The sequence below is a fragment of the Macaca mulatta genome, chromosome 19 (genome assembly GCF_049350105.2).
Source record: "Macaca mulatta isolate MMU2019108-1 chromosome 19, T2T-MMU8v2.0, whole genome shotgun sequence".
NCBI classification, from domain to species: domain Eukaryota; kingdom Metazoa; phylum Chordata; class Mammalia; order Primates; family Cercopithecidae; genus Macaca; species Macaca mulatta.
Window position 1 is genome coordinate 16,539,064 of NC_133424.1, and position 12,074 is coordinate 16,551,137.

General features: G+C 53.0%; 1 protein-coding gene and 1 long non-coding RNA gene across 7 annotated transcripts in view; both read left to right on the forward strand.

The window, feature by feature from the left end:
- The first annotated feature begins 1,785 nt into the window (after window positions 1-1,785).
- On the forward strand, window positions 1,786-2,242 carry LOC114674151 (uncharacterized). Its single transcript, XR_003725148.2, has 2 exons — window positions 1,786-1,953; window positions 2,033-2,242. It is a non-coding gene; the product is annotated as an uncharacterized LOC114674151 (long non-coding RNA).
- An 801-nt stretch (window positions 2,243-3,043) lies between these two features.
- The window catches only part of TPM4 (tropomyosin 4), a 35,929-nt gene continuing 26,898 nt past the window's right edge, over window positions 3,044-12,074 (forward strand). For 4 of the 6 annotated variants that reach the window (XR_013409170.1, XM_077978215.1, XM_077978216.1 and 1 more), the window contains exon 1: window positions 3,086-3,457. Coding sequence is in view for 5 of the 6 variants with exons in the window: in XM_077978215.1 (XP_077834341.1) it covers window positions 3,344-3,457 (114 nt within the window). In the remaining variant the exon portion in view is untranslated. Of the gene's footprint in view, window positions 3,690-12,074 lie in introns of all 6 variants that reach the window. The other 2 variants (XM_015123204.3, XM_077978217.1) reach the window with 2 other exon arrangements.

The following is a 12,074-nucleotide window of genomic DNA, read 5'->3' on the forward strand; positions in this document are numbered from 1 at the left end:
AAAACCGGCACATGGTAGTAAATGCTTGATAAATGACTCTGGGTCTCATGACTGGGAGGCAGCTGGGATGCTGATGGGCCATTCTCTTTCCCCCACCCCGTCCTTAGAAGCCCCCAGTTGGAGAGGTTGAAGTGCAGGAGGGAAGCTCACGCCTGAGCTATAAATGGCAGCCTCCACCTGCCTCATGCTCTAGAATACACAGCCTGAACAGCTGAGGCAGGGCCCCCAGCAGCCAGGAACCCCAAATGACCCTCCCAGCCCCAACCAGGCCTCCTGGTGTGTTCCCTGGAGCACATACCCAGACGTACGTCCGTTACCAAGCCTGCAGAGGAGGGAACAAAAAAGATGCTGATGGGGTCACGCAGCTAGTCCTAACGCCATTCCTAGCCTGCTTCTCCCCTCCTCCGCATCTGACTCCACCTCCGGGAGCTCCCTTTGCGAGAAACCGAACCAGGGACAAGGGTCTTCCCTACAAGGCCGTGGAGCATGCAGACATCTCCTGCGGGAGGGATCTCTTTCCGAGGCCGGTGGTGTCAAGCCTGGAATTAGCCACACCACCTGCGGCGAGGCTGGTCCCAGGGTCTCTGGGGACAGCGGGGGACAGCGGGGGACAGCAGGGGTGCAGAGGAGATCAGGACTGACCTCTGATGACTCAGCCTGAGACAGTCAAGAGAATGAGAAATGGTGGGCATGGAGGCCTGGTTGTGGCGGAGTGGGGCAGGTGGAGTCTCAGTCCTAGAGTCAACTGGGCCACTCACAAGCTGGGTGACTGTGGGTGAGCCACTCTGGGCCTCAGTTTCCCCATTTGTAGCACAAGGAGGGGCTCATAACCGCAGCTCATTCCTGGAGTTTGTTGTAAAGGCAAAGGGGCCTCCGTTGCAGCCGCCTCTCCTGGCTGGATGGCCTCTGACATGGAGGGCCAGCCTCAACTTCCTCCTCTGTAAAAATAGGAATAAAAGGCTATGCATGGTGGCTCATGCCTGTAATCCCAGCACTTTGGGAGGCAGAGGTGGGTGGATCATTTGACGTCGGGAGTTGGAGTCCAGCCTGGCCAACATAGCAAAACCCCGTCTCTGCTAAAAATACAAAAATTTAGCCAGGCGTGGTGGCAGGCACCTGTAGTCCCAGCTACTCGGGAGGCTGAGACAGGAGAATCACTTGAACTCGGGAGGCAGAGGTTGCAGTGAGTCAAGATCATGCCAGTGCACTCCAGCTTGGGCGACAGAGCAAGACTCTGTCTCCAAAAAAAAAAAAACGGGGGGAATAAAAACAGTCCCCCGTTTAGGGCTCAGGGAGAGTGAAGTGGGATCTGTGAGTCATCTGCTGAGCTTAGTCCATGAATGGCATTTCTTCATTATCCACCCAGGATCCTTTTATCATGACTGACGTCCCTTGAGATGCAATTATTCTGGTCTGCTTTTGTCACAGGAGGAAACTGTCTGTGTAGCATGGGGGAGGGGTTGTATAAGGGGGAAGGATGAAAAATGGAGTTGGGGAGGGGTCTGGGCTCCCTTAATTAAGGACTCCCTTAATTCCAGAACACAGGGAGAAGTCAACGTCTTCAGTGCATGAAAGAAGTTCTAGAATGTTCTATGTGCTACCTTTTCAGCCCCTGCACCAACAGGGATGAAGTTCTCACTATGACAAAGAGAAGGAAGCTGGCTTAATGGACAGTGAGGCAGCTGGGAGGGGGCAGACGGGAGCTGGACACTCTTGGCCTGAACCTACAGTCCCCAGTGGCACTGACCACTACCCATCTCTCCCACGATCCTGTTTCCTCTACAGCCTTGGGCAGAAAACGAGGAGGCCTCCCTACCTCCACTTCATCCCACACAGGAGTCTTGATGCTGGCTGGGAGTCCAGGAGTCTGTCTAGGAATCCAGGAAGGCTTCCTTGAGGAGGAGTCATTGGATCTGGGCCTTGAAGGATAAACAGAAGTTCCTGGGCAGAGAAGTGTGTGTATGTGCGTGTGTGTGTGTGCCTGTGTGTGTGTGTGTGTGTTCATTTTAACAAACACTTTCCCATCTTCTAGGGTCCAGGCGCTCAGAAAACCACAGACGAGACCCAGCCCCAGGCCTGCCCCAAAGCAGGTCACATCTCATAAATGATGCTCGAATAATAACAGTAACAGCTCCCACATGCTGAGTGTGCACTGCTAGGGCACAGCACATGAGAGGAATTCAGTGCCTGAATGAATGAGCCAATAAATTAAACTTTCTCTTTAAAAAAAAAAAAAAAAAAACTTTCTTTTTGTTTTATTCTTTTAGCTCTACTCTCTAAGGAAGGAAAAAGCTTTCTGGAGTCAGCGAATCCTGCCCCAGATTGCTGGAGGAGAGAAAGGAGGCACAGTAGGGCCAAGGAGACGGACGGCACAAAGGCCTGGGGGTGAGAAAACTAGGGTACAGGGGTCCTGTATGGAGAGAGCTGGGGGCAGAGTCTTAAGCGGGGAGCTGAGAGAGACACAGGGACAGTCACCAAAAGAGAGACAGAGGCACAGCAGAAAGAGGTGGGAGAAATCCAGGAAGGCTCCCTGGGGGTGGTGGCAGGAAATGGGGTGCAGGTCTAATCCCTGATACTGGAGAGGCAGGACCCAAAGGGGAGGAGGAGGCTTGATGCTGGGCTGGAAGTCCAAAAGTCTGTCTAGGAATCCAGGACGGCTTCCTGAAGGAGGGACCATTGGATCTGGGCCTTGAAAGATAAATAGACGTTTCCTAACATTTCCTAGGCAGAGAAAAGCACGTGTGTGTAGGGGGAATTGCTCATTTTACTTCACAAGTACTTTCCCATTTTTGAGGGACCAGGTGCTCAGGGGGCCACAGACAAGACCAAGGCAGAAAAGACAGGAGCCTCCCCACATCGCAGCGCCAGGACTCCGCACCCACCCACAGCCCTCTTCATTCCTCCCAACGACGGATGGGGAAACTGAGGCAGCCCAGAGCAGCCCCCACCCTAGGTCCTGCCTGGGCAGCTTCTCCTGGGCCTGTGCCGTGCCCACACACCCACGCGGGACCTGTGTCACCGGGTTAAAAATGGAAACGGCTAGGATCTTTTTTTTTTTTTCTTCCTTTAAGAAAATCCTAGGTCCAAATAAGGCGAGGGCTGCCGGGAGCACGGTGAGCTGGCCAAGTCCTCCTGAGCAAGCGAGTGGCGGCTGGCCCGGCCGGCCTGGGCTTGGGCCTCCTCCAAGACTCGCCCGGCAGGAGGGCGGGGGCACCCTGGGAGGCTATAAGGCCCTCTCCTCCACCCTGCCAGGCTCACTCGGCCCCGCAGCCGCAGCCCCCGCGTGCCGCAGCCCCCACAGAGCCAGCCGCGCTCCCCACGACCCCTGCGCCAGAGCCCAGCCATGGAGGCCATCAAGAAGAAAATGCAGATGCTGAAGTTGGACAAGGAGAATGCCATCGACCGCGCGGAGCAGGCCGAGGCGGATAAGAAAGCCGCCGAGGACAAGTGCAAGCAGGTGAGCTGCCCTCCGCTGGGCCGCGCTGGGCTGCTGGGCGTCCTCTCTGTGCGGAAGGCCGGGGTCTGGAGCCCAGGTGGGGAGTCGCAGACACCTGCCGGTGGGGAGGACAGTGAGCTGATGCTTTGGCCGAGGAAGAGCGAGAGGAGACCATTGCCTTCCTTGGATGGGGTCCTGTGCTGAAAGGGGGGTGACGATCGAACCCTTCCCCAGCAGGGCCAGCGCGAACAAAGTGAGTTTGACAGAGAGGTGGTGTGGGGAGGGAGAGAGTGAAAACATTCACGAGAGCGGTAGAGGTGTTTGAGCTGGGAGGTTGTGTAATAGAGAGGGTGGCTGGGGACATGCTGTGTGTGTGTGTTTGCGTGTGTTTGAGCATGTGTGTGTGTACGTGTGTACTTGTGTGTGTGTGCGTGTGTTTGCGTGTGTATACATGTGTATGTACGTGTGTGTGTGTTTGAGACGGGAGTCTCGCTCTGTCGCCCAGGCTGGAGTGCAGTGGCCCAATCTCGGCTCACTGCAACCTCCACCACCTGGGTTCAAACGATTCTCCTGCCTCAGCCTCATGAGTAGCTGGGATTACAGGCACCCACCACCACACCGGGCTAATTTTGTATTTTTAGTAGAGACGGGATATCACCGTGTTGGCCCGACTGGTCTCCGACTCCTGACCTCAAGTGATCCGCCCGCATCTGCCTCCCAAAGTGCTGGGACTACAGGCATGAGCCACCACACCCGGCCATTTGTGTGTGTTTGAGCAATTCTCTGTGTGTGTGTGAGCATTTCTGGGTCTGTGTGTGTATCCGCATGTTTGGGCATTTGTATGTGTCTGTGTGTACATGTATTTGTGTATGTTTGAGCGTGTGTCTGTGCGTCTGCGTGTCTCTGTGTTTAAGCATTTCTGCGCGTGTCTGTGTGTGTACACATATTTGTGTGTGTGAGTTCTCTGTGTGTCTGTGTGTGTTTGAGCATTTCTGTGTGTGCACATGTGTTGTATGTGTCTGTTTTATGTGTCTGTCTGTACATGTGCGTATGTTTCAGCTGAAGAGAGTGCGGAGGGGTAAAGGTGACTGTGAGAACGAGTGTGTACTAGAAGAGCTGTGAGTGTGTGGGACGCTGCAAGCGGCTGTTGGAAAGTAGGTGTGAAAGAGTGTGGGTGTGTTTGTGAGTCTGCGTGTAGATGGTGGGGGTCTGTGAGGGTAGTGGGAGAGGCTGTGTGTGTGCTTGTGCAAATGCTGGCATGACAGTGAAAGTACACGTTGATGTGGCTATGTTTGTGTTGGCATATGTGTGTCAGGGTGATGGGTTTCTGCTGGCGTGTCTGTGTGTGCACGTGCACATGTTTGGATGTGTGTTTCTGTTTGTGTGTTGGTGACTGTGTTTCTGTTGGGGTGTGTGTGCATGTTTAGATGAGTGTGTGTTTCTGTTGGTGTGTGTGGGGATGTGTATGGATGAGTGTGTGTTTCTGTTGGGGTGTGTGGATGAGTGTGTGTTTCTATGGGTGTGTATGTGGGTGGATGAGTGTGTTTCTGTTGTTGGCGTGTGTGTATGTGTGTATTTCTATTGAGGTGCATATGGATGAGTGTGTGTTTCTATTGGTGTGTGTGTGGATGAGTGTGTGTTTCTATTGTGTGTGTGGATGAGTGTGTGTTTCTATTGGTGTGTGTGTAGATGAGTGTGTGTTTCTATTGGTGTGTGTGTGGATGAGTGTGTGTTTCTATTGTGTGTGTGGATGAGTGTGTGTTTCTCTTGGTGTGTGTGTGGATGAGTGTGTGTTTCTATTGGTGTGTGTGTGGATGAGTGTGTGTTTCTCTTGTGTGTGTGGATGAGTGTGTGTTTCTCTTGGTGTGTGTGGATGAGGGTGTGTTTCTCTTGGTGTGTGTGTGGATGAGTGTGTGTTTCTATTGGTGTGTGTGTGGATGAGTGTGTGTTTCTATTGATGTGTGTGTAGATGAGTGTGTGTTTCTATTGGTGTGTGTGTGGATGAGTGTGTGTTTCTCTTGGTGTGTGTGGATGAGGGTGTGTTTCTCTTGGTGTGTGTGTGGATGAGTGTGTGTTTCTATTGTGTGTGTGGATGAGTGTGTGTTTCTATTGTGTGTGTGGATGAGTGTGTGTTTCTATTGGTGTGTGTGTGGATGAGTGTGTGTTTCTATTGTGTGTGTGGATGAGTGTGTGTTTCTATTGTGTGTGTGGATGAGGGTGTGTTTCTATTGGTGTGTGTGTGGATGAGTGTGTTTCTATTGGTGTGTGTGTGGATGAGTGTGTGTTTCTATTGGTGTGTGTGTGGATGAGGGTGTGTTTCTATTGGTGTGTGTGTGGATGAGTGTGTGTTTCTATTGTGTGTGTGGATGAGGGTGTGTTTCTATTGGTGTGTGTGTGGATGAGTGTGTTTCTATTGGTGTGTGTGTGGATGAGTGTGTGTTTCTATTGGTGTGTGTGTGGATGAGGGTGTGTTTCTATTGGTGTGTGTGTGGATGAGTGTGTGTTTCTATTGGTGTGTGTGTGGATGAGGGTGTGTTTCTATTGGTGTGTGTGTGGATGAGTGTGTGTTTCTATTGGTGTGTGTGTGGATGAGTGTGTGTTTCTATTGGTGTGTGTGTGGATGAGTGTGTGTTTCTGTCGAGGTGTGTGTGTATGAGTGTGTGTTTCTATTGGTGTGTGTGTGTGTGGGTGTGTGTGTTTCTATTGGGCTGTGTGTGTGTGGATGAGTGTGTGTTTCTGTCGGAGCGTGTGTGTCAGTGACTGTTTCTGCTGGCATATGCGTGTGGATGTGAGGGGGGCTGTGCAGACCTGGGTGTGCGTGTAGGTGACGCTATGCCCCTGGATCAGGAAGCCTCCACTGTAACAGGAGCCCACAGTCTCTTGGGCAGCTGCCCAGGAGAGTGGCAGGGTGCTTGTGTGTGTGGTGGGATCCCAGGGCGGTGACCTGCTGCAGGGGTGACTGGGTGGGCTCTGGGGACTAGGATAGCAGTAGAGTTGAGAGTGAGTCTGAGAATCTCAATATGTATGTGGGGGTGTCCCTGCTATAAGCCTGGAGGCCGGGGGAGATGGGCCACCCATGGCAGACGGACAGGGAGGCCATTTCTCATCTCCCGGCAGCCAAGAGCCCACACAGACCCAGAGCATTGGAGACAAGAGTCCTGGGAACCCTTGGAACGAGAGTGCACTGGAGTCCCAAGGCCGTGGCCATGGTTTGGAGCAGAGCAGACACGAGCAGTGGGTGGGAGGAAGGAAGGCAGTCCCCTCCCACAGAGCCATGTTCCCCACAAAGCTTATCCACACACCAAAGTCAACTGCCAAGCCCTGGGGAGCGTCCAGGTCTCCGATAAGCCCTGGGAGATGCCTAAGACCATGGCACTGAGTGCCCAGCCCCACCCAGGCTAGGAGCCAGGCCAGCCCAGCAGCTAAAGGCGAAAGCTCGGGGCTCAGACTGGCCATGTTTGAGTCATGGCTTAGTCGCTGGGTGTCCCGGACGGCTGCCTGAGTGAGATATGGAAGTGACAGTAGGGCCTCCCTCGCCGCCCCGTGACAGGATTAAAGGTGACTGTACAGGTGGAACCATTGGCCCGGTGCCTAGCTCAGAGTAAGCATTCAATAAATGTGGGTTGATTTCCTGCCCCACCCTACTTCCCCTTTGGGCCTCCCCAGCCCCCAATGCCCTGGGGCTGCCCTAAGAGTCTGTGGCACATTCGCTCAGGCCAAGCCCCACCCCAATGTTCCCTGCCACAAGCTCTCTTCGCCTTCTCTGTGCCCCTCCCTGGCAAACACAGACATTCATCCTGTGCTGGGCCAGCCTCTAGCCATCATTTAGCCCTCACCATGAGGGACTTAGCCAGAGATTCAGAGAGAAACAAGTTTATGGTTCTAATTCTTACTAAGGTGTGAGTGGCTGTCTCACAAGGCAGTCACAAGTTCAAAAGGGAAGGATCCTCAAAACCTCCAGCCAGCTGCATGGCCAAGGAGGTGAGGACAGGTTCTTTTCATTATGTCTTTTTTGTCCCACAAAAATGCCCACTGGAGTAGACTTGGGCTCAAAGCCAGTCTCCATAGACTGGCTTTGAGGCAACACTCCATAGACTAGCACACACTTTGTGTATGTCAGTCTTTAAATGTATTATTATTTTTTAGAGATGAGGATCTCACTGTGTTGTCCAGGCTGTAGTGCAGTGGTGCAATCACAGCTTACTGCAATCTCAAACTCCCAGGCTCAAGTGATCCTCCCACCTCAGCCTCATTTTTTAGAGATAGGGGTCTCACTCTGTTGCCCAGGCTGTAGTGCAGTGGTGCAATCACAGTTCACTGCAGTCTCAAACTCCCAGGCTCAAGTGATCCTCCCACCTCAGCCTCCCCAGTAGCTGGGACTATAGGTGCACGCCTCCACGCCCAGCTAGTTATTTTATTTTTTTGTAGAAACAGGGTCTCACTATGTTGTCCGGGCTAGTCTTGAACTCCTGGGCTCAAGTGATCCTTCCACCTCAACCTCCCAAAGTGCTGGGATCACAGACTTGAGCCACAGAGCCTGGTCTTTGTGACTCTCCTAGCTTCATGACTGAGGACACGTTCCTGCACATCTCTGGGCCCTCAGTGTCCTCATCTGTGAAATGGGAGCACATGAGGCCTTCTGAAGTTCAGGTGTGAAACCCAAGATCCCAGAATTCCCAAGCAGAAGCCAGAGCCCCATGGGAGCTGATGGCCAGTCCTGCTGGGGAATAGAGGCACTTAGAGTGCCTGATGCTGCAGGAGGCCAGAGAGAGCAGCTCTCGGGCTCTTGAGCCAGCCTGATCCCAGCAGCCAAGCACTGATTTCTGGCCCTGCCTCCCCAGTGTGGGAACAGGACAAAGAGGCCCAGCCTGGCCGCTTCCTGCCCACTCCCCTCCCAGGGCAGCAACATCCTCCACCACTGGCCTTTGACCCCACATCCTGCCTCAGCCCCGCCCCAAGGCCACATTTGCAGGGACTAAGGTAATCCTATGACAGGCTGGGAAACTGAGGCTCACAGAGGGACAATGACGGGCACGCGCCACTACGCCCGGTTAATTTTTGTATTTTTAGTAAAGACGGGGTTTCACCATGTTGGTCAGGCTGGTCTCGAACTCCTGACCTCGTGATCCACCCACCTCGACCTCCCAAAGTGCTGGGATTACAGGCATGAGCCACCGCGCCCAGCTCTCATTTATTTTTTATACTCACTGCCTACCACTGAAGGGTTTGGGGCTGTGTCATCGATTCATCCCAAACACTTCCTACAGTGTTCTGATGCTGGGGCCCATCGTGGCCCCAGACCTGACCCCCAAGGAACTCCAAGCTGAGGGAGACAGACCGTGAATACCTCCAACTCAGAGGTCAGGGCCAGACCAGAGGGAGGGACAGAGGCTGGGAGGGCCGTAGGGGTGATGAAAGCTCTGCTCAGGGCAGCAGAGCAGGCCACCAGGGTTGGGGAGCCTTGGGACTGAGCACGGAGGGACAGTAGAAGCCCTCCCAGTAAAAAGCAGAAAGTCATTCTTAGCAGTGGGTCCAGCATGGTTTAGAAGTCGAGCAAACCAGCTTTGGAATCAGACTAACAAAGATTCAAATCCCCCATCTGTGTGGCATCAGGCAAGTCCCTTCCCCTTTCAGAGACTCAGTTTGCCCTTCTGTAGTATGGGGCTTCCCTGGGACAATATTTGTAACACACCCTGGTCGGGCACAGTGGCTCACACCTGTAATCCCAGCACTTTGGGAGGCTGAGGTGGGCGGATCACCTGAGGTCAGGAGTTTGAGACCAGCCTGGCAAAACCCTGTCTCTACAAAAAATACAAAAATTAGCTGCGCTTGGTGGCATAAGCCTGTAATCCCAGCTACTAGGGAGGTTGAGGCAGGAGAATCACTTGAGTCCGGGAGGTGGAAGTTGCAGTGAGCCGAGATCACGCCATTACGCTCCAGCCTGGGCAACAGAGCAAGACTCCGTCTCAAAAAAAATATCAAAAAAAATTCTTAACATGCCCAATACATTCTTTTTTTTTTTTTTTTTTTTGAGACGGAGTCTCGCTCTGTCGCCCGGGCTGGAGTGCAGTGGCCAGATTTCAGCTCACTGCAAGCTCCGCCTCCCGGGTTTACGCCATTCTCCCGCCTCAGCCTCTGGAGTAGCTGGGACTACAGGCGCCCGCCACCTCGCCCGGCTAGTTTTTTGTATTTTTTTAGTAGAGACGGGGTTTCACCGTGTTCGCCAGGATGGTCTTGATCTCCTGACCTCGTGATCCGCCCGTCTCGGCCTCCCAAAGTGCTGGGATTACAGGCTTGAGCCACCGCGCCCGGCCTATGCCCAATACATTCTAAATGCCAGATAGCCCCCTGCCGGCCTTATCTCCATCCTCACCTGTTCATGCCCAAACACTGCCCCCAAAAAAGCAGTCAAAACCCCAAACCAAACAAACAAAAAATCCCAAACCAGCCAGGTGGGGTGGCATATGCCTGTTGTCCCACCTACTCAGGAGGCTGAAGTGGGAGGATCCCTTGAGCCCAGGAGTTCGAGACCAGCCTGGACAACACAGCGAGATCCTATCTCAAAAAAACAAAAACAAAACAAAACGAAACACCCAAACCACCTTCATACCCTGATGAGCTCAATGCTGTCAGATTTGCTCTCACTCTTCCTACATGTTAGGAGAGTCCTGTGCTGGGCACACAGTTGGCACCTAATAAAGGCTGTGATCCACAGATCTGGAAGTCAGGTGGACAGTATAGGTCAAGATTGACCTATGAAACGTCTTTAAGGAAACTGGCTCATTTTCTCAGTCAAGGCAGAAGTTCAAAAGCAGCTGCTGGAATGCTCAGAGACCAGCATGTCAAGGTTTCTCTTCTGCAGATGGAGAAACCAAGGCCAGAAAAGGGGATGGGGGTTGCAGAGCTTGAATTTGGAGTCAGGCTTCCAGGCTCCCCACCTGGAGGTCAAGGTCACGCCCTATAGATTCTGACCTTGCCCTGATCAGCTGGCCACCCTGGGTTGGGCCCTGTCACCTCCCCATAGCTTGGGATGCTCCTGAGGACTTCAGACAGGATAGCCCTACTTGCTCTCTGTGGCATCTCAGTTAGAGACCCTTGCAGGTCACTTCAGTGACTTCAGCTGAACCCCCAGCTGCCAGCCTCCACCCCCATCCTCCAGCTGACACCCAGCAGGCCGCAAGATGGGAAGCCTGGAGTTCACACTTCCCAGCTGCTCAGGAGGCTGAGGCGGGAGGATCACTTGAGCCCAGGAGGTCAAGGCTGTAGTAAGCTATGATCACGCCACTGCACTCCAACCTGGGAGACACAGCAAGACTGTGTAAAAAAAAAAAAAAAAAAAAGGAAAAAAAAGCGCACACACACACACACACACACACACATACGGAGCACCTGCTACATTTTGCACATCCACTCAGGAGTGAGCATGTAACCCAGATAGGATTCAGAGCTCGGTCTAGAAGCCACGGGTACAGCAGCTTTTTTTAACATACCCTCTTCAGGAAAAAAGAGAAAAGAAGCAAGTCAGAGAGGGAGGAATGGAAGCTGGCCTGGTGTGAGGAACAAGGCCAAGGGCTTTGTCTTTGTCAGCTCAGGCAGTTACAACAAAACACCATAGACTAGGTGGCTTCAATAACAGACATTTGTTGTTTACAGTCTGGAGGCTAGATGTCCAAGATCAAGATGTTGGCAGATTAAATGTCTGGTGAGGGCTCTCTAGCTAGCTTACAGACAGCCGCCTTCTTGCTGTGTCCTCACATTGGAAGAGGATAACCAAGTTCTGGTCTTTTCTCATAAGGGCCCTAATCCCATCATGGCAGGTCAACCCTCATGACCTCACCCAAACCTCATCATCTTCCAAAGGCCCCATCACCAATTGCCATCACATGGAGATGAGGGCTTCAACATACAAATTGGAGAGGGGGCAGAAGCAAACATTCAGTTCATAACAGGCTTATATTCAGAAGACCTGAGCTCAAACCCTGTGCTGTGTGACCTAGGGAAAGTCATTCCACCTCTCTGAGCCTCCTGCTGTGGGGAGGAAGCAGGAGAACGAAGCTGGGCTCAGTGGGGGCTGCCTGCCCACCCTGGGAGCAGGAACAAGATCAGTGTCAAACCATCTGAGGCAAAAGTCAGATCCAAGCCAGGTGTGGTGACTCACACCTGCAATCCCAGCAATTTGGGAGGCCAAGGCGGGCAGATCACTTGAGGTCAGGAGTTTGAGACCAGCCTGGCCAATATTGTGAAACCCCGTCTCTACTGAAAATACAAAAATCAGCCAGGCGTGTTGGTATGCACCTGTAATACCAGCTACCAGGGAGGCTGAGGCAGGAGAATCACTTGAACCCAGGAGGCGGAGGTTGCAGTGAGCTGAGATCATGCCACTGCACTCCAGCCTGGGCAACAGAGCGAGACTCCAAAAAAAGAAAAAAAGAAAGTCAAATCCAGGCATGAGCTGGATATAATCACCCTAATCCAGAGAGTTGGGGGCCCAGGGAGGGAGCTGCAGCCTGGAGGTGACAGGAACGACTTCCTGAGCCAACTCTAGACCGGTGTGGCAGGGGTTGACAAAGAGAGAGAGGTGATGGGGTCTGTGGTTTGTATCCCATAGACCTGAGCTTCTCAGACTAGGACTGGTGGG